Raw genomic sequence first — 21623 nt, forward strand, 5'->3', positions numbered from 1 at the left:
CGTGGCAACCAGACTCCTTTATTAAATATAACCTGCCCTCGTGTTTCCGGTACGACCGCCACCTGGACACAGTCGTCGACCTGTCAGTCGTTAGGGGAACCTTGACGGGGCACGAGGAACGATGCACTCCTGGCGAGCCACGACCATGCGACCTTGGCACACAACAGCTAACCAGGGTCGCTGCCAGGTTTCAGGAAGTCTGACCAGTTCAATTTCACGCGTGGGTTCAAGGTGTTGCTCGGGCATAACTAAACCTTCCTCCTGGACCCCAATTAATTTAACCTAGTCTGGGGAGTTGGGTAATTTTTTGATAAATGTTTCGACATTTTCTAGGTCGATTAACTTATTTTTCTTTAGGACTTAAAAATGTATTTTTCCTACATTTCTTATACCGAGTGGTCATCATTTAAGTATTAACACCTTAGCCTAACCCCTCAGACCTAATGAGAATTGATAGGTCCTTCGGTCCTTGATGGATTTGGCATTGATCCCTGATACTTTAGCCCTTTTAAAAATGAATAGCATTGTCTTCAATCTTCTCAACAATGACTTAGGACCCAGTATTAGGGTAGCCTCTTATCTTTGGGATCCTAGGTGTCTTATCGGACCTCCTGTTGCTTCTGTTAGCAGAATGAAGTTGGGAATCAATATTCTGGGTTCACTCAGCTTCCCTTCGCCCTATTCCAAGGGAAAAGAAGATGATCACCAAGCGGACACAAAGGAGCTGTGAAATATTACACCATAAATTAGTGTGATCCAAGTTACCCGGAATTTATACACTTCCTTCATACATTTCTGTCCTTTTTTAGGACAGTCAGTGAATTATGCGCCATGTCTGGGGCCATTCAGCTTGTATTAATGCTCATTTTATGAGTTTTGGGTATTGTTTAACGACTGTTTGCTTTCCTGGCTAATAGTCCAAGATTTGTGTCTTTGTTGACCAATGGATCAGGGCAAGTCAATATATCATAAAGTTGCATTGTATCTTTTCAGTTTCACATAGTTTCTTGGCTTCCCTTTGGCACTTCCTCGAGATATTTATTGGACAGATGTAGGTTAGCAGCATTTCAGAAATTGTCACAAGATACTGGTCAACTGTTTCAAGTTAGGGTACTGATCTTGATTTCTGAGCTTTTCATTGGATCCCCGAAGGTTCGCTGAAAGCTTTTACGGACAGGTTTTAAGATCAAATGCCCTGACGATGGCTTGCTTTGATGCCGCAAGGATCTCTTGATCTCTTCTTGATCTATTTAAAGCCATATCGAGAACGTTCTTGGACTGGCACTCAAAAGTCCATTAGAAACAGATGCTCTCCTAATCACATTTTAGATAACTCTAAGAGTTCAACTTCCAACGACGATGTTACAACAATTTATCTAATTAACTTTGGTGTTTTTGCTGCTGAATCATTCGGACATTTCACGGGGAGACAATTTCTCCGCAGTTCTGCGCCCCATGAAACGTTATTAATCACCGACCGAACTAATAAACCTTGTACGGTCAGCAGAACAGTCCAACGAGCGGAATTCAAATTAAAACGGGACAAAAGTGGACGCGCGGGTCGTCCTTTTTTTTTTTACGTGAAAGTTTGATCCATACGTAAAAGTTCATCGTCAGTCCCGGAAACCGTACGCGCCGGTTCGAGCGACCCTCGAGGATTTTATTTTTCAGTGTAACACGAGACCGACAGTTAATTAAAGCTAAGCTTACAATAATAAATTTGCATGCTGTTTACAGGCCAGTTACGTGCAGTGGGTAATGCAGTTAACAATTCTGAAACGAATTAAACGTTTCAACGCTCAGCGACCCAGATTCCCACTAGCACTCTGCCTCTGTGATGAGATAAGTGGACAAATATTAAAAGATTAACACGTGGAATGACCTGAAACGAAAATTGTTTGGCCACACAGTTGCGTTTTTCAAAAGTTCCGACAGATGGCGCTGTAGTATGATACTCCAGTCTACTGATAGATTCTCAAAACTTTTAGCGTGATCTAGGTAAACCTTGAAATTACAAGATTTGTGGAATTTATGAGATACCTAGACGATTAAAACCTTAAAGACAAGATGAACTGGCAATCATAGGATCATCGGGCAGCCAAAAATTCATGGTGGTGCCACTAGAAGGAGATGGGAAATACGTAGGTCCCATTAGGTATTGACGCGAGCAACGAAAGCAACAACCCGGCGCCAATGATCCGAATAAGCATTCAGGTCAGCGCACGTGACAGCCAGAAGATTGTTTGGACCTGGTGCAGTCGGTGTTTAACTGAATCCACGCCAACGGGAAGCCTCTATTTATATCGCGGTAACGAGGTCTCGGATGTAATCTTGCGAAACGTTTCGAGGAGAACTCGTTTCCTCGTGAAACGCATCGAAACGAACTGTCTGCGCTTAGAGTACCTATGCTGGACACGATATACCATGTCCCACTCGAGACCACTAAGTGGCGTCGTAAGTTGGGACCTCCAGAAGAACGTCCCTCGTTGTTACTGCGGAGACAAAGTTGCCTGAGGGCTTTGCACCATGTTTAAACCTTAGTTCGAATTCACAGTGGGCAAGTAGCCGGGTTTAGTGAACTATGTGTACCTGGGGGCGAGGAAAATAGTCCGCCTGGATAGATCTGAAGTGATGCCTAACTATAACTATTTGGCTGAGGCTATGGTAGAAGGTTCATTAACCTTCGAAGCTACAGCCCAGACCTAACCTAACTTTGAAAACTTCGGTCCAAACCTAACTTAACTTTGAAAACTTCGGTCCAAACCTAACCTAACTTTAAAAACTTCAGTCCAACCTTAACCTGACTTTGGAAACTTCGGTCCAAACCTAACCTAACTTTAAAAACTTCAGTCCAATCTTAACCTGACTTTGGATACTTCGGTCTAAATCTGACATAACCTTAAACCTAACATAACCTTCAAGTTAATTATATAAAAATTCGACACGCACTTTATTCGCAGAAACAAATTTTGTAACATGCCAACTAATTTGGTAAATTGCTTTGCTTTTTATGGGATCAAGGATTTTTTTATTGTCAAAGCTATCGTGAAACCGGAGTCGAGGTTAATTCGCGTGAAAACGTCAGTTTTGTTCGGAGCCAATCAACAAACGCGTACGTCATCGATCGTTATCAGGAGGGAAAAAAATTACTGTAAAATCAAGAAAAAGGAAAAAAGAAACCAGACGGTAAAGCGAACCACTCGAGGAAAGTGGAGTGTCGTTCGCGTGACGCGCATTTGTGTCACCGGGACACACCGTGACACATACGTTTTTTATCTCGAATAATTATTCTTATTGCTTTCCCCTCAATTAAAAAAAGAACTTTTCCTTTTCTTTGTCAACCTATTTTTTGCATATTTGCAATTTCCAAACAGTTAAGCCTTAAAGGAAAAAATTCGAATAATCTTTATGAAGTAGGGATATGCCTCCACCCTACACGGTTCTGTGGGTCAGCTAAGTCGATTTATCAAATATCTCAAGCAAGAAAAATGCTTTCTTAAAGAAATGACCAACCGCCAAAATTCGCATTTTGCACATTTTTTGTTCTTATGAGATAAATCGGAAGAGCAAAGGTTAATCAGCCATGACGTTTTGCAGAAAGGAACACGAAGATGCTCGATAAAATCCTAGCCGACAGATATAATTAATCTTCGAGCTGAGCCATCGCGATTAGCCTCAAAGGAAGCAGCCCCGACGTGAAAAATGCGGCTCGATCCTCTTTAACCGTGAAAATTCACACCGTCCCTTTCCCTTTTCACCCTTCACACCCCCGGAAAATCGCTTTTTTCTTGAAAAGGGTAGGAGTTCGATAACCCTCGAGAACACAGCACTCTGAAATTTCTTGCTCGACCTGCCGCGATGAATAATGAATTCCTTGCTTCCTCGATTTAACGCAACAATTCCTTTTCAAGCTACTTCTTTCCTATCTTGTCTTTTATTATTATATGGATTCTAGCTTCAGATGATCCTTGTTTCTCAGCTTCGCCGCATGAGGCCCCTACGGTCAATTGGGACTTGGGGGGCCTCATGCGGGGAAATTGAGAAGCTTCAGATGATCCTTGTTTCTCAGCTTCGCCGCATGAGGCCCCTACGGTCAATTGGGACTTGGGGGCCTCATGCGGGGAAATTGAGAAGCTTCAGACGGTCCTAAAACGGGATCAAATTTCGCGATTTCGTAATTCAAAGATTTTGAAGCGAATAATCAATATATTCTCATGATTCTTTTTCCTAAATATACTTTTTACAATTATACAGCGCCGTACAGAGTCCGATTTTGCAATTTGTACGTCGATGGGTGTACCTTTCCTGAAATTTAAGGGCGTGCTAATGTAACTCCTGTTGATCCTTAATACTTAGACACTTGAGTAACTAGAGCAAAGTAACAGTGTAACTAGTAATCACTATTCAGGTACTCGAGTCTCTAGACTAAGGTAAAGAAATAACTACATATTAAGTACTACTCGCAGACTTACTACTAATAAATTCATCCAGCTGAACCAAGCGATTTCTAAAGAAAAAAAGGTACCACCATAATTATCTTCTTGTATATCATGCAGATACGGGTACCCACGAATGTGTACGTAAAGCTATTGGGAATAAATTATGTACCATAAAAAGGGGAGATAAAAACGAAACGGAGGATGTACCACTTAAGACGGCCTAAGAGTGACGGGGTAGTTATAAATAGGAGAGCGTGCCCGGCCATTCAGTGTGTCGTTTCGCGAAGCACGTGTACCACGTTTTATGGGGGTAATAATTTACAATTATGTCATCGCGTCCGGTTATTTTTACGCGGCGCGCGCCGTCTCCGCTCGCTTCTGTTTCTCTGAATTCATCTTTCTTTTTCTCCTTTTCAGTTCACGTTCGAAGAAAAAGGAGAGAAGATGAATTAGATAATTCGAAAACGATCCATTGATCAAAACGCTAGACGGTATCATAAATTTTACATATTTGGGACAATGTTTCTCATAAATTTTCCCTAGTTTCCTTCTACGTGTTTGGGAGGGACAGAGAATTTCGCGACGCTTTAATGGCGGTAGTTTCTATGCCAACGCGATTTCCACGACTTTCTTTCGGCCCCGTTCCCCCCAAATTTATCGTTCAGAACATCGCCCTCGTAGGATAAGATCATCCCGGAAAGCTTGGATGTTATGGAACCACCACAGTCTGGAGGAAATACGGAAGAATTGAAGGGAGATCCGTGCCAAAGTGTCCTCGCTTCCGGATAACGTTCCAGGTCTCTCTCGTTGGCACTGGCCACCTCGTTAAACGGCGTCTAGTGACTTTATTCAGAAGTTGGTAGCATCGTACCATTATGGAGGGTCACGTGCCATCATTCATTAACTGGTGGTTCTATACTCGCGTCCTTAAGACAGCCGAAACGCGAAGGATGAAAATCCAGCCGAAATGAAGGGGACAGATTTGTCCCTAGGGACTTGTTTACATTAGGCACGGGCGGTGAGTCTCTTAAGAGGCTCGTTCGAGGCAGTCATAAAGTGACACACCAGGCCCGGACACGAAAGCCAAACGCACATTATGGAATCTTTAGTGTGTTACATAGCGGCATAACGAACAAGCCGAAGCCCTAAACATACAACTTTGCAAACTACTAAATACCAGGGTAAAACGGCCTTCGAACACGGAAGGCGTGTGCACGCGTGTACGGAGGTAGGAGGCGAAGCTTTGATCGTGGCACGTGTAATCCTGATATTCATGTTTGAATAACAAGATAATTGGATACCAGAAGTTTTATGATGTCACGTGGAACTGAAGTTGCTCCTTCGTGTGCGTCTCAAAGGGAGAGGACGCGTTGGCTGCAAGCACAGCGGATGAACAAAGACATATATTAAAATTTAGTAAGTAATCTCGAGATACGAGTCGGTCAAGTGAAGAAGCTGACAGGGATTATTGAAATTTAAGATCGTTGTTATTACAGAGACATTTTTTAAACAATTTATAAAGAGGCAGAATTAGCTAGCGACTCAGTGCCTGTAAGCTATTAGGCGTCCTTCAAAATTTATTTAAAGAAATGATTAATACCTTGATGACGCGCCAGTGTAAACCACACCTGAATCATAACTAATACGCCCAGATCCAAAAATTCCTTTATATAACCTTCTACTTGTCGTAGAAAGGTATCAGCCATCTTGGATCATCCTCTGTGTATCGAGTTAGAGGTTTAGATAAAAGGAAAATAACGTTCTTCTTAGAATTTCAATTATAACAGAACCTGAAAATTTCAGGACCAGCCTCGAAGAGTCACGGAAGTACTATTAGAGACCGACGCGACGTTCCTCGCCCCCACCAGATATCGCCCAAAGGTGCACTAAAGGATGATATACGACCCGCTAGACTACATTAAATTGCTTCAGTTTTTCGGATGAACCATCTTCCTATAACCGCCCCCTCAGGTGCTGCACGAGGAAGTCCCTAGGGAGCTTTCAGGGAACCAAATAGTCCTTCTTGTTCCCTCATGTACGAATGCAGACTTACACGCATTTTCTAATGTGACCAAGTGCACAACTTTGAAATATCTCACAAATACCAATGGCGGGAGATCCCCCCACCCTAGGGACTTCCCCATCCAGCGCAGACTTAGACCAAAGACCAAGGTCCTATATAGCCCAATCGAACAGAGTATCCCTATTCCTGAGGATGTTTTTGAATTTCTCATATTTCGTGAGATTTAGATAAAAATAAGTGAAATACCGTGTAGGACTCACCAGTCTGCACGAGTTTGAGCGCGGACGCATTGTGCTGCTTGAGCGGCTCGTTGAGCCCTGGCTGTACGAGGTCTTTGAGAGGATTGAGGGCATCCTCGGCGAGCGCACGGCTATTTTGCATAGTCCTGGTGTGCTTGTCGCGGCGGTTGCCCTTCGCGACCTCGTGACTGCGTGCCTCGTTACGGCCCGTTCTTCTTTTGCGCGTCTGCCCGCGCTCCCTCCACTTCTTTTTACGCCCTTTGGGCTTTTGCTCGTTATTCCCGTCGACCGGTATCACGGTCACCTGGCAGCTCAGCCGACGATCGCTGGTCAACACTGGGCTAGGATCACGGACTTGGTTCTCATAGATACGCAACAGCTCGTCCGCCGGGTAGATGACGTACATGCCCAGCCGATGGTGTGCCCGTGGTGTTCGCCCGCTTGTTCGCCCGATCTGCCGGTTCGCTCGATGCCGTAGCTGCCTCCACAGCTGCTGCTCCTGCTGCTGCCGCTTTTCTCGGCCGAGCCAACATCGCTGCCCGCCAATTCATCGTTTATGAGTCCGTCGCGAGTCACGCTGCCAGGCCACGCGAACAGCCGCATCTTCTTGGCACACTCGCCACCCTCGCGCTCTCCGCTCCTGGCTTTACTGTGTCCGTAGCGACGCGTCAGCTTCCTTCCAGGGTGATCCGATGGCTACTAGAGCTGTGCAGTTCCGACGATGGTGGCCTCAGTGGTGATCTCTTAGGGACTGATGATGATTATCGAGGTCCTGGATGGTTCGGGGACCTATGGTGACGATTTAGCGAGTTTCCATGATTGGCTGATGACTTCTGGCCTATAACAGAGGAGATGAGAGGTTACGGTTTGTATTCCCACATGTATCCACATGGGCTAAATGGATTATGTACTGGAAGGTATTTCGATTAGGTGCGATTATGCAATAAGGGAGTTGGTCTGGGACCTCAGGTGTTTCCATAAGGATTAATAGAGTGCTTTTATTAAGAATGACTTTATTTGTTATTTATGATTGAAGATGTTTTTTTTTAAGACTATTTCTAAACCTCGAGTGGTCCTGTGCCAAAGCGACCGACGTCAATGGACTGCTACCGATTTGAACCAACTATAACAGACTCTAACTGACTTCCACCGACTAAATCATCTTTCAGTCATACTGAACTTTCGATTTATCACACACGCAAGCCCTCGGCTTTAAATTTTCATCAAAGTGACCCTGTTTCACCACTGAACGCCGTACGTCTTATTCATTTCATACTTTCAAAAACTGAAACTAAACTTAAGATATTAAATTCTGGCTACTTTAGTTAGGAACGAACTGGAAAATTAAGTCCTTGGATATAACAATGCCATAAGGATGCAAATACTAAGTTCCAACATTGTTAACATGTTCCATATTTTCTGTCTAGGGATTTTTGTGCGTCTAGCAGCAAAAAGGGATAGAATCCCGTGGACTTAACTAGGAAACTAATATATCCTTGTTTCCAGTAACCTCAGCTAAAACAGTGTCTCAGCGATTGTTAAGCGAATCCTTTTTAAACACCCGCCGCGAGAATGTGTTCTCATTGACGTTTTTCAGCCGGGTATCCAATTCAGAATTTATTTAAATAATCGCCATGCTGTTCCTCCTTCCTCCCATGAATTATTAATGAGACCCGTTTTAACTCGGTTAACGTTGTACACGTTTTGTTCCGCGAATGGAGGAGCGTTCTGTTTACAAGGTAAACGACTTATTCAGCATGACTGAATAAAGAAACGTCCTCTTATTTTTCGCTCGCGATGTCATCTAAATCGTCGTCGTTGATTTAAATCTAATTTGAATGTATCTCAACCGTGAGAGGAGAGGGAAAGGAGACGTTGAATTCAACTAGATTCGTGTCCCGTTTTAATCGCGTGCTGGATTATGTTCAAAGACCCCTTTCTTTCGTGAACAGCAAATAAATCTTGGACCGAAAAATTCGTTTATTTGCGTGCCGCACGAAGAGAGAAATATTTGTGGTTATGCACTGGTAGCACTGGTAGCAAGTTGATTGAAATATTACATGAAAGTAGTAACTTCGAATTGAGAGAATGCTAATGAATTCTATGATATCGTTGAACTCTTTATGGAACTTGAACTCTTTGAATTTTTAAGGTTCAAATACTTGAGTAATTGAGTTCCTGAAATTTCCTGGAATTCTTTTAGTTCTTGGAATTCCTTGAAACCCTTGAATTTCTCGAATTTCATAAATTCCTTAAGTTCTCTGAGTTTCTTGTAAAACGTAATTCTAATGAATACATGTCTATTTGGAGCACACGGAGGTATTATATCCATCTCTATAGGGCAATCGATCAATCAATCAATTCAGCAGAATATACTGAAACATCCCTGTGTCCCTGATGATAGATTACCAACCTGGTATAGCCAACCACGTATGAATTCTGTACGGAAATAATGATCCAACCATACCTAACCTCAATCTAATTCCCTCAAAAAATAAACTATTACAAAAATAATTCCAGTAATTGTCGTGTCTAGTTTTTTTTACCAGGACCTAGTGTTTTTGTACCTATGGATAATGCAGACTAATTCGATTATCTGCCCAATTCATTAAATCTGATTAAATATTCTTCTGTTCCATATCCAAGCAAAAAAGTCCCTAGTTATTTTTGTTAGTTGTATCTCAGAAGATTGATAAACGTCCCTTATGTCCAGAGATCCTGTTAATCCCCCTCAAGAGCTTATCTTTCGTGGCTGACCTAATGATGTAATTATCGAAGGAAGAAAAGAAGAAAAATTATATACCACGGTTAGGGGGCACTTTTTAAATAATTGAACACAGCGAAGGAGCACCGGTTATGATTATTTCTGTTCTTCGCGAAGAGCTATGCAAATTGTGATAAAACCATTTTATGTAATTAACACGTGTCTGAAAGAGACTCTGTCTCTTTCGTTCTTCCATGAACAAATCGTGGAGAACTTTCTGGAAAGTATATTTTGTTCAAGGATCGCGGGAGCTTACAGTTCTTATCATTCCTACTGAATAGTCCAGCTACTCCTCGATCCTTACCATCATCTTCAGTGCTATCATAGCGAAAGTACTTCAATTTATCACTGATATTTGTATAATTTATTTAACTTCAATATCGATGAATAAATTTTCATAAAATCGATATTAACTTTACATCGGAGCTTTCCTCCTCGGAAAAACCAGCTTGATCAACCAACCAGGATCAAACAATCGCGAAGAGTCAACAAGCCTTCCTATTTATTCAAGCGATATACCCGTCGAGTTTGATGCACAAGTCACGCTTCATAAATCGTACATTCAGAAACGCTAGCAAACATTGACAAGTGTACAAACAAGATTCTGGGAATCCAACTAGTAGGACGAGCCTTTACAGTCGTGTAACCTTAAAAAAAAAGAAAAAAAAGAAGCCGAGGTTTCCCGGACTTTGCCTAAGCTTTTGATGTCGACGGACGTAACCAGGTCAGCCGTCGAGACGCGAGACCAATTTTTCCATTCTCCTCGCACAAAGAAACCGATAAACCCGCTATACTCGCTGTTTCTCTTTTGTAGCTGCTTTCTTCGCAAGCTATCGTACCCCTTGTCCTGATAAGGGCACTTCCTTCCGAAGGGGCCCGGTTAGGCGACATTCAGAAACTCCATATTATTTTTCTTCTTTCCTTTGATACTTCATATATATTGCCAAAAGCATTCTGAAATCTCTTCTATATCTGTTTTAGCAGAATTCTAAGTTTTTTGTAAGTTAGGTTAGGTCAGATTAAGTTTTAGTGTGCATACACTAAATTTCTAGGTTAAGTTGGATTAAGGTTAAGTTTGAAATTCTTCTGCATATAGAATCGTATGTTTTTCTAGGTTATGTCAGGTGAAATCTGGATTATCTTGGAAAATGAGGTTTTTAATGAAAAAACCAGGGTAAATAATGGCGCGAGGTTCGCGGAATAAATGATGGGGTACTTTTTGACTCCTCATTTTGTCGGGGTGTTCTTTTATTAGCGGACGGATATTCTTCAAAGACCACTTGAACGATCGTAACCCAATTCATTAGTCGGTAATGCAGCAGCACGCGGAAGGAAAGCGAACACACCGCGACGATGACATGACATTCTAAAGCGCCTGAAAAGTTCGGAAATCGTGTTACAATATCGGATTAAAAAGCTCCCAGCCGCCGTTCCATTCTCCGAGCAAATAATTGGAGCACTCGTTCAATTATCCGGCTCTTCTGTTCCCTTGCACGAACACCAATGCACGTGGAAACGCTCGACAACTGTTTTTCGATGCGTAAAACTGATTACTTGGAAAATCGATCGAAGAATTCTCGAGTATCGTTACAAATTTTGCGGAATTCATGGAATCTATTCATTTTTCGAAGACTATTGATAGGTTAGGAATTGTGAATTCCGTGGAATTCCATGGAATTTTATCATTACAAATAGGAATTCCATCCCCAAAATTTTCTACACTTTCCATAACAAGTAGAATAGGGACATTGATGATCTTACATTGAAATAAACTATACATTGAATCTAAATGGGATTCCCAGAACTTCTATATTGACAGAATAATTTTAATTCCCTAGATATTCCGAATCTAGTAATATTAAATGCATGTGATTTCACGTTGTGTCGAATCAGGTATTGGACAAGTTTAGAATTCTACAGGTGTATGCATATCGTACGAACCAAGTTCAGAATATTTCCACACCGATCCAATTTCAATCGAATGAATATTAATTATATTCACCTTTCTGTTCTCTATAACATTACAGAGCACGTAGTTCTACGTTATTTCACGTCTGTCGGGCACGTATATCGAATCGTAACCACGTGTCGTCGCATAATTCCAACATAATTCTAATGCAACTACGAACCACAGAGGGATAAACATCACGAATCAACGCCATTGGTTGTAATTCAAGCTACACTAGATTCTTTAAAAATTTCCTTGAAATTTTTGTTGAAAAATATGGACTGATTTCATGTTCAACCGGCCAGAAAATAAATCTTGCTTGAAGCAATAAACAATTAATTTGTCAGCTAGTTTAATTTATCATTCTCCAAGAATTTAATCGAAGCTGCAACACGGGGAATTCCTTGAACATTCGAACATAGAGTTACCACGAGAACTGCCAGAGACCAAGATTAAAAAAAAAAAGAAAGTCCCTAGATTGAATTACCCTTTATATTTGTACTGCCGCTGGAACTCGACAGAAGGAAAATTTCAAATCGAGTTTTCCAATTCGCCCACTTGAATAAACAGAAAGTTTCGCAGTAATACCACACCAGATATAATTTCAATTCCAATTATCGACAAGCGGAACAACATGGTTTCATGGAAACCGAAGACGGTACCCAAAGGTATAATTGGCGAAGGGGAATTTGATAACCACCATCTATGTTGTAACAAAACGACCTAAAATCAGGGTTACCACAACGCGGCATAGATCTCGTACCAACCACGAAATTCGAGGTAAAAATTTCTAGGATCGAGGGAGGAAAACATGGCAAGCGTTCACGAGAGGCAACCACAGAAAACGATATCGATTCAACAAACAAGTCTGCCAAGCGAAAACCTTCGTTTCAGCGGCAAGCTTGTGTCACGTGACAGGAACAAAGGACAGTTTGGACACACAGAGGGGGATAGGTAGTTTAATTAGGGGGGTTGAATAAAGGCTGAGGCATTATACGTGTCACAGCGATCCACGACAGGAAGCGGAACTGCTATCGGCTTTTTAATGGTAAACTTTGACGTTGCTACTAGAGTTGTTCCCTCTGTTTTGCAACGAGCAATTCCCCTAGAACAAAGTGTAACAATGTCCCGAATAATGAACCGCTTTAACTGCTGTTCCACTAGGAAACGACCACGTTACGTGGCAAGAAAATGATGGGGTAATTTGAGAATTTTACTAGATAACTAGATTGTCTAGGTACCTAGAAATTTAAGTAACTAGATAACTGAAAAATTAAGTAACTAGGTAATCAGATAACTAAATACCTAGATGATTAATAAAAGCTATACATCAAAATTAATTCAATGAAACCAAAGTAACAGAACATGGCGACATTTCAGACAAGATGATTTGGTTCATAAACTAAGATTGATAAAACATGGCCAGTGAAACCAGATCACAAAACAGAACAGGTTTAACTAAATTAGTAGAATCTAACTGATGGGTCATGATAAATGAAACCGTATCAATAATGGCTGACAAGTAGAAACTGACTAAGAGTGATACATATTAGTAGAACTTGATCAAGATAAATTCAGTCAATTAGTCAATGGAATATTACTGACAGAGCTGAACAGGGAATTGATATATGAAGCAGAAGTTTCCTGATAACAGGGATCAAATTTGAAATGCTAATTTAACTGAAACGCCAACCGATAATTTCATGAATATGCGAAATAAACTATGGTAAACAGATTATTGAAAATTGAGTTCAACACAAAATTCCAAATTTATACAGAAACTGGTTCTACTGGTATATTGCTATTCAGCCTTGTTCAATTATCTCGACATATTATTTCAATAATTTCTACTTTGATAACAAGTATGGAAATATCAATACAATTTAAAAACAAACTTTAGTTAATTTTTGCTAAGTAATTTGTAATAAGCTATCAAGTAGGTTATAAGTATGGTGTGAAAACAAAATAACTAGGTACGTAGATAATTACTTAGATAACAAAATAACTAGGTAATTAGATAATTTACTGTAGTGAATTTTTATAATACTATAATTTACTAAAAGAAAAATTACTTTTTTTTCAAAGTAAAGTGTAAGATCGAGGGGTAACGAGGCTATTAGGGATCAAAGTTAATTTTACACTTGCAATGGCGACCTTCGTCGCCTCGTTGCCACGTATAATGCCAACCTATCTGTGCCAAAAGTGACCCGAAGGATAAGACTCTTCCGTCTTGATTAACTCCACCACTTCATTATTCAAGATTCTTCAACAAATCTTTTAAATAATTGCATAATTTAAAAAGTACATCTAGTGTTTAATGTTTTAACGTTGGCTGCACTTCGACCATGCATTCCGCCATGCTGAATCCACCGTAGGGATTCCCAAAGTGTTAAATGGAAGAAATGATACTTTCCAATCGATTATTATTTATCGATTTCGACGTTCAGTATTTATAATGTCGAACCGTACCCCCCTTAACGCAACGATACCGAACCGCAGTAAAAATAGAGAAAATATAAATAATCCTTTAACGCAGAACATTCCACGCGTTTTCCAAATGTCCAACCCATCCTTTTGTTTTATTTTCAAAAGAATTCAATAGAGAAATTTTGAGTTGGCACAAATTTTATATACAAAGTCATTTTCTGCTTTTGAGCAGCTTGTGATATTTTTTCCCCCAGTAAAAATTCATATTTCAAATAAAAGAGGGTGGAATTTTACAATTATATTATGCAACTACTTAACTGCTTAATGTAGGAAGGTAACATTTATGATTAATGCGAAGACCCATCGCGTTCCCATTTTAAAGCAGCAGCCAAGTGGTTATAAAGTTCAGTGGTCGGGTACGAAACCGTGCAATCTTTTAAATTACTGTTTCTTTTTTTCGGGATCACTTTAGAAAATTGAAAAAATATCTGGCACGCCAAGTCGTCTTAGAAAACTATCCGACAGTTGACATTGATTCCAGATATTTCACGTTCGAACACCACCGAGATAACATTTAGATCGAACAGAAAAATTGTTCAAAAATACAGAAAAATCTCCTTAATTTTCCATGAATATTTAAACACAGTTAAGAAATTAGTCTTCAGAATAAAGTTTGGAAACAAAAGTAAGAAAAAGTATAAAAAGCCTTCAGAGACAGGTCAAACAAGTCAAAGAAACATAGTTCAGACTCTTTTTTACTTTCATCAAGGAGCGTGATAGGGGGAACCTAACCTAAAAAATAATATGCTCGAGCTTTACGACCGAGGAACCCAAAAAGTGTAATATTCGACCTCCTTTCCTTTACAATGCTAATCCTGATCAATTTGCAAGTACAACGAATGAAAATCGGCCATTCCTTCTTCCTTTACGGTTGTTGTTCCAGAAAATTCTAATTCTTCCTCCAAAGGTATTCCCCTAGGATTGCTTTCGCCACCCTTTAAAAGGATTTCACGTAAAAAGTGGGCCAAGAACTGAAACTTTCTTAGAAAACGACTCTCTATCCTCCTCTACGATCGATAAATTACTGGAACTCTTCGGAAACATCATTTTTATGTTCCTGAGAATTTTTCATATCTCTTCAAAGCTGCGAAATTGGAAGTAGCACTTGGAGATTTTGAGAAAGTAGATGCAAAATGAGATTGGAGACCTTAGATCGACAAGAATTTCATTATTGAAAAGTTTCAGTGATAAAGAATGATGATTTTATCTAGTGAGAAATCTAGGGGTCACTAGGAGTGCTCCTACCAATCTCTAATAGTCAAAGTTACTAAAAATAGTGAACTTTAATCATAACGACTTAGTGTTATTTTTAAATATAGGATTTAACAATAATTCTTCCAGTATAATTATTATAGCAATGAAACAACAGTATTTTAAAGGCAACCTTTCACTTGATGTAAAACTGTTGTTCGGACGCAAACAGCATGAAATTTTATTGGTTCGGAGTACGACTGTGCACGTCGTTCGATCGGTTCAGCAGTAATTTTGAAAAACTTGCGAGCATCGAATGCCAAAACGACCGAAATTTGGACAGGATTCAGGGAAAGTCGGCACCAGACTCTCGTCCAATTCGTCGTAACGTCGTTTCAGCTTATTCACCTCGATTTAATTTATCGATGTATTTACAGTGCACGTTGCCCATTGTTTGCACACGTTCCCGGATTTATTAATACCATTAATCCCGCTGAATGATTCCGGCGTTAAACACCGAATAAAAATCTTTGTTTGCCGGGAATTTTATCGACAACCGGGTGTTACTTTTATTGTTCTCCTGAATTTTAGGAGACTGATACGAGGCATCGAGAAAAAAACTTGTAATAGAATTAAAAACTACAAGCTTTTTCTAGGGTTTTCAATCTGGTAACTTTATTTTGGTAGACAAGTAACAGGTGGTACCAATGAAAGATTAATCGTTATTTTTGTTCGCGATTGAATGAGAAAAGTTTCAAATCTTTGGGAGAATTTAGATCTAGTAACTTTTGCGGTAACTTTATTTTAGCAGAAAAGTAACCAAGTAATACTAGGGCAAAATTGAACGCTATCAATTTACTTTCAGTGGAACGCGAAGACTGAAAGTCGTAGATTTACGTTTTGTGAGACGAACCGTAGATCCCGACAGCGTAGATCTACGACTTTAGATATAATAATTTCACAGTTTTGGGAAGCCCCGCTAGACATTGAAAAAATCATGGCGGGTTCAATGTCCTAGGGATTTTGATCTAGTAATTTAACCTTAAATAATTATTCAAAAAACGGAAAGGTCGATCATAAACGCAAATTAGAACGTTGATTCAGAAGCCATAATCGCATGAAACGTAGAAAGGATCAAACGGAAACCCTTTTAGTGTCGCGTGTTCGTCCACGATTAAGGTTATCGAATTTCGTCTGGATGCTAATCTGGAACCGAGATCAGTTTTCTAATTATTTAGAAGGGCATACTGTGATTTATTAAGAAGGCAAAATTGAAATGTTACTAGCACTGTTTCTTATAGCATTACTTTCTGATACTAGTGACACCCTAGTCCTTCGTTTCATTAATATATCACTAGGATACTAATCACATTTACTCGGTTCTTCAGTAGGATACTAGATACTAGTGATACTAGAGATACTAATATCACTAATTGTAAGATATTAATCACACTGGGTTCTTCATCCAAAAAGTACATGTCATCATTGATTTTTTATTTAATCCACACGAATACCCGATGAATAATTTATCTGAAAGATAATTTGCTGCGTGGTTGCATGACAAACGGAAAGCTCGTTGGTCACGAATCGAGTTCACATTCAAGTATTTCGAACGCAACGATAGTAACTTGGTCACTGTTGACTGAGAAAATACTAGCACAATGTAATTTTTATCCCTTCTATAATAACAGAATATCAAGGGTACAGCTATGATCCCCTTTGCCTCAAGATACTTTAAAATATAATATTTTATCCATTTTATATCACTATAAGCTGTGTAAAATTGAACAAGTATTAGTATCTACATTATTGATACTAATAGCAGTTGGTACTTATTAGTACCAATACTGATTTCAGTGGTACCAACATCAGTACTACTGCCAATTGACACCAGTGTCAATTTGATTGACATCAGTAGTTCAAACAGTCCCTAGACTAAAATATAAGTTGTAGAGCTAAGTACACCACCATTGCCATGGGTGTCCTGTTCCCATGTGGCCTGTGAACTCGAACACGTGTCCTCGAACACGTTACAACCCAGTTATTTGCTGTACAACCAGTGGCAATCGTAAACCTGGAAAACGTGATACACGTAGAAACCGATCGAGAAAGCCAAAGCCGGCATTTGAAGCGAACAACGGGCAAACGTAACACGGAAAAGCCATTTGAAAGGATGCTGTGGCCCGATGGCTGGCCAAGGGCTGCAAATGGAATCCGACACTTTGGCGGCAGCCATTTTCTCCTGGAAACCACCGCTTATGGCAGAACAAAACTATCCATTAGAGTTACAGTACTTCGTTTCTTCTCGACGCGAACTGGAATCTAGACTAAAACGAACATTGCAGTACATGTTACGAGGTTTTATTGCAAAAGAACATCTCTGAATGTGTTATGCCCCTATGGAATTGTAGATAATGGTGCAATAGAAATGTTTTAGAGGTTTTTAAAAGTAAATGAATGATATAGGTGCTGATTTTAGGTTAGATTTATAAATTTAGGTTAAATTGTCCCTAGACATCCTAGGGATCCCTAGATTTACTTCCAACATAAAAGCACATTAAAACAAACATTCTTATTCTGGTTATTTCTTAATATCTTTTCACAAATAAGTTTAATGTCTAATTTTCAAACGGTAGTATTAAATTATTTCTAGACATTCTAGGGATCCCTAGATTTATTTCCAATGTAAAAATCACTGAAATGAAGTATCTACGAGCAATAAATAACATTTACTATTTATTTAGGAGCGTTTTTGAAGCTTGTATATAAACTCTTAATAAAAGTCTCGAATTTTGGACGACAGCTGTAACTAGCAACGTTAAATACCTAGTGTGAACCTCTGAACGATGGTCCCTATAAATAGTAGCAAGTCTATTAGCGGAAAATGTACAGCCAGACGAGTACCACTCGAGAAGAAGCGAGATTCGTGTAACGTATAGGGAAGTAGAAGTAACCAAAGTAAATATCAGCGATTAACCAAATGGGTCAACATGACCCTGTTTGACGTCCCTTTATTTTTTAACACTTTTTCTTCAATTTAATTCTACTTAAATAATTTAAGGTCAATATAATGTCTCTAAAACTTACAGATTTGTCTCATGAAACTAATAGAAATTTGAATTATATCAAGCAGAATATGGAATGAACAAAATTAATTTCACTGTTAATGACTATTATTAATTAATCTTCGCCGGTATAATTATTCTCTATAGACGTTCGTAGAAATTTCGTCACAAACGTACGCCAGTTAATTACAAACAATATCTGTTTCATGGGAACTGCGGTGGCCCGCGATACTCGTTATCCCGACATTCAAGCTTAAGAGTAGGTGGCTTTACGCCACATGCTAGCTACTGAAAACACTTGTCAGTCTTCCAGGTTTGTTCCACTTCGAAATATTAATTTATACGAGGTTGTGTGTTATGTGCGTTAGAGGGAAGCCCCGGCTTGGCCCCGATTATCATGCAGATCAGCCTCGACGAATTCCGTTTCGATCCGTGGAATCTATCGTACACGATTCGACGAAACGTTAAGCTCTTCTTATGAATCGATGATACGCCAATTTGAACTGCGCGATCAGTGAACATTTGCTATAGTTACTCGTCGCAGAAGCGAATGGATAATGTCTGTTATTCTTGGTATTTATTCAATTTCGTAGTGACTTTTGAAATTATTTGAGACACGAGTGTGTTTGTGTAGCATGATGTGTTACTTGTGTCATGAAATAGTTAATTATTTGGATGAGTAGGGAGGAGGAGAGCAGTAGAGTAGATAATTCGATGAGTAAATGAGTAGAGGAGTAGATGAATAAATAAGTAATTGAGTAGATGAGTAGATGAATAAATAAGTAGTTGAGTAGTTGAGTAGATGAGTAGATGAATAAATAAGTAGTCGAGTAAATGAGTAGATGGTGAGCAGATGAGTAGTTGAGTAGATGAGTAGTTGAGTAGATGAGTAGATGAGTAGATGAGTAGATGAATAAATAAGTAGTTGAATAAATGAGTAGAAGAATAAATAAGTAGTTGAGTAGATGAGTAGATGAATAAATAAGTAGTTGAGAAGATGAGTGGATGATTAAATAAGTAGTCGAGTAAATCAGTAGATGGTGAGTAGATGAGTAGATGAATAAATAAGTAGTTGAGTAGATGAGTAAATGAATAAATAAATAGTGGAGTAAATGAGTAGATGGTGAGTAGATGAGTAGTTGAATACATAAGTAGCTGAGTAGATGAGTAGTATACGAGTAAATGAGTAGATGAATAGTTGAGTAAATGAGTAGATGAGCAAATGACCAAGTGAATAGCTAAGTAAATACTCCAGACAACCCAAATAATTGAATCAATGCCTTCCATTTGGTAAAGAACTACCTGATTCGAGAAATTCACTAGATCAGTTCATAGAAACAGCAGCTTTCTTATCAGCCAGCGAACCCCAGTAATTGGATGCTGCGACTCAAAGAGACGGAATTAAAATGGAAGGCAGAGGTGACTCCAGGAAAAGAGGAAAACACATTTCGATCGAGTATCTTCGATCAAACAGATTACGTGTCACGGTTTGAATAAAAGAAAATTTTCATTTTTCCTTTCACGTAGCCATCCTTCTCGGAACACCTAAGACCATCCCTGATCCTTTATCCCTAGTGTTTTATGGTGTTTTTACGTGTGCCCTGGCTCCGTTTATCGAATTTTGAACCGACGAGGCAGGTCTTGTTTTTAAATGGAATTAAGAAATTATTAGATTTCTTGAGAGAAACCGTGGCAAGAACAAGGCAGCTAACGAGATTATATCAGTCATTCTCGACAACTCAAAAATGCAATCTTTTTTTCCAAACTTATTGCATTTGAATAAACCAAAGTCGTAAGACAAGGAGTTAATTAAATTTCGAGAAGATATTTTGAAAATCTTCAGTTCTGTTGGAACATGAATTTAATTGACAAAACCAGCGAAGAAATAATTGATGGCAGGTGGTTAGAATTTGGAGAAAATCCAAAATTCCTGCTCCTATTCGTCACTGTCTTAGGGATCGGATAGAAATTATAACAGAACCGACGGGACGGGTCAGAACAACAAACAGCATTGTAAAAGACGTAAACAGAGGGCTCGAACGGGTTGAAAATTAAACGAATCATAAATTTTCTTCTGCTGGTGAGCCACAGTTTGTGTTTCTCTACGTTTCTTTATTTTCCAGGCGTGATATATGGGACGAGGATAATTTGCATTTGAAAATTGTTTGGTACACTTTTTATCTATCCTGGCGGCAACTTTACGGTGGTGGTATTGTTTTTTGATGAATGATGTGTATATTTTATGAATGAAATCTTTCCTTTCGGTTTGCTTGGATTTCTTATGAAATATGAGATTCGACGAAACTTAGAGATCGAAGATGTTTGAAATTTAAAGAAATTTATAACTTGGCCAAATTTAATGCTTGAGAAAATTTTGTAATCGGAAATATAATGAATTATTAGTATTGTTTTAGGGGGTAAGTTTTGAAATACGAGTTCAGTTAATTTAAATTTCGCGCGAAACACGAGGCAAACCTGAATACAAAGTGCAAATTTTATTTATATCGCTAACCTATCCGCATCAGGGCCCTGATCTTGGCATACAATCTGTTACACATTTAATTTCTTCCTCTACATTTGCGTTCCTTCATACTTTTATAGCTAACATTTTGAAATAAAATTGAGGAAGTGGTCACAGATAAATTTAAATACATTTCAACATAGAAATATTTAATATTAAATCAAATGGAATATTTAAAAATGTGGATAACATTAACCCTTTGGATGGCGGACCACGGAGAGAGCCCCAATTAATTTAATATAGTATTTTTCTAAACTTCACACGATTCCTTTAAAAATTTAATTTTTCAAATAAACTATAAAACTATAATTCTATAGATCCTTAAATATTTCTTTAGTTTCTTGACAACAACTTTAGCAAAATTGTATTAAAAATAAATTTGTTAAAAACCCTTACTTAACAATTAATTTCTAAATTTCATCTTTCAAGTACAAATATTTATAATCATCTAAATTTAATATTAAAAGAAAAAGAATATTACTTACGATTTTCAAACAACGATCCGTAGATCCTGCCATAGATCTTCCAATAATGAAGAAAACCAGAAGTAGAACGGTCTTCAATGGTGTATTTCACTTTTGCAGTTGTAGTCCAGAATGTTTTTAATAATCGCGAATTAATGTACTTTTTTTAATTACACGCACTCACAGAGGTAAACGAACGAACACACACGGGCAGAAAACGACGACAAACCAACCATTCGTCCTCGCGGCACGAAGGCCCGCGCACCACTGACTCCGACACCGACTCGTGCCGACGCGACGGCACGCGTTGCCTTGCCGAAACGCTGAAGTGGGGGGTCGAGCGGTGGGGATAGATATTTTCACGAGTTCATATTCTCGCGTACGGTCGGACTTACACGAATATTCCCGAATGAGACTACCGCGGTTGAGCACACATATCGCGCGCACATTTCCTTCATTTTCTTATTCGCAGGATTACAAAA

General features: G+C 39.2%; 1 protein-coding gene across 4 annotated transcripts in view; it reads right to left on the reverse strand.

The window, feature by feature from the left end:
• The window catches only part of Stacl (SH3 and cysteine-rich domain-containing protein), a 47303-nt gene extending 25852 nt beyond the window's left edge, over nucleotides 1–21451 (reverse strand). For 2 of the 4 annotated variants that reach the window (XM_034329715.2, XM_034329716.2), the window contains exons 1-2: nucleotides 21163–21448; nucleotides 6723–7539 (exon numbers count right to left, since the gene is read on the reverse strand). In XM_034329715.2, coding sequence (XP_034185606.1) covers nucleotides 6723–7107 — 385 coding nt within the window. In that variant the 5' untranslated portion in view covers nucleotides 7108–7539; nucleotides 21163–21448. Of the gene's footprint in view, nucleotides 1–6722; nucleotides 7540–21162 lie in introns of all 4 variants that reach the window. The other 2 variants (XM_034329714.2, XM_076689816.1) reach the window with 2 other exon arrangements.
• Nucleotides 21452–21623: the final 172 nt, after the last annotated feature.

The sequence above is a fragment of the Osmia lignaria genome, chromosome 8 (assembly GCF_051020975.1).
Source record: "Osmia lignaria lignaria isolate PbOS001 chromosome 8, iyOsmLign1, whole genome shotgun sequence".
Taxonomy (NCBI): Eukaryota; Metazoa; Arthropoda; class Insecta; order Hymenoptera; family Megachilidae; genus Osmia; species Osmia lignaria.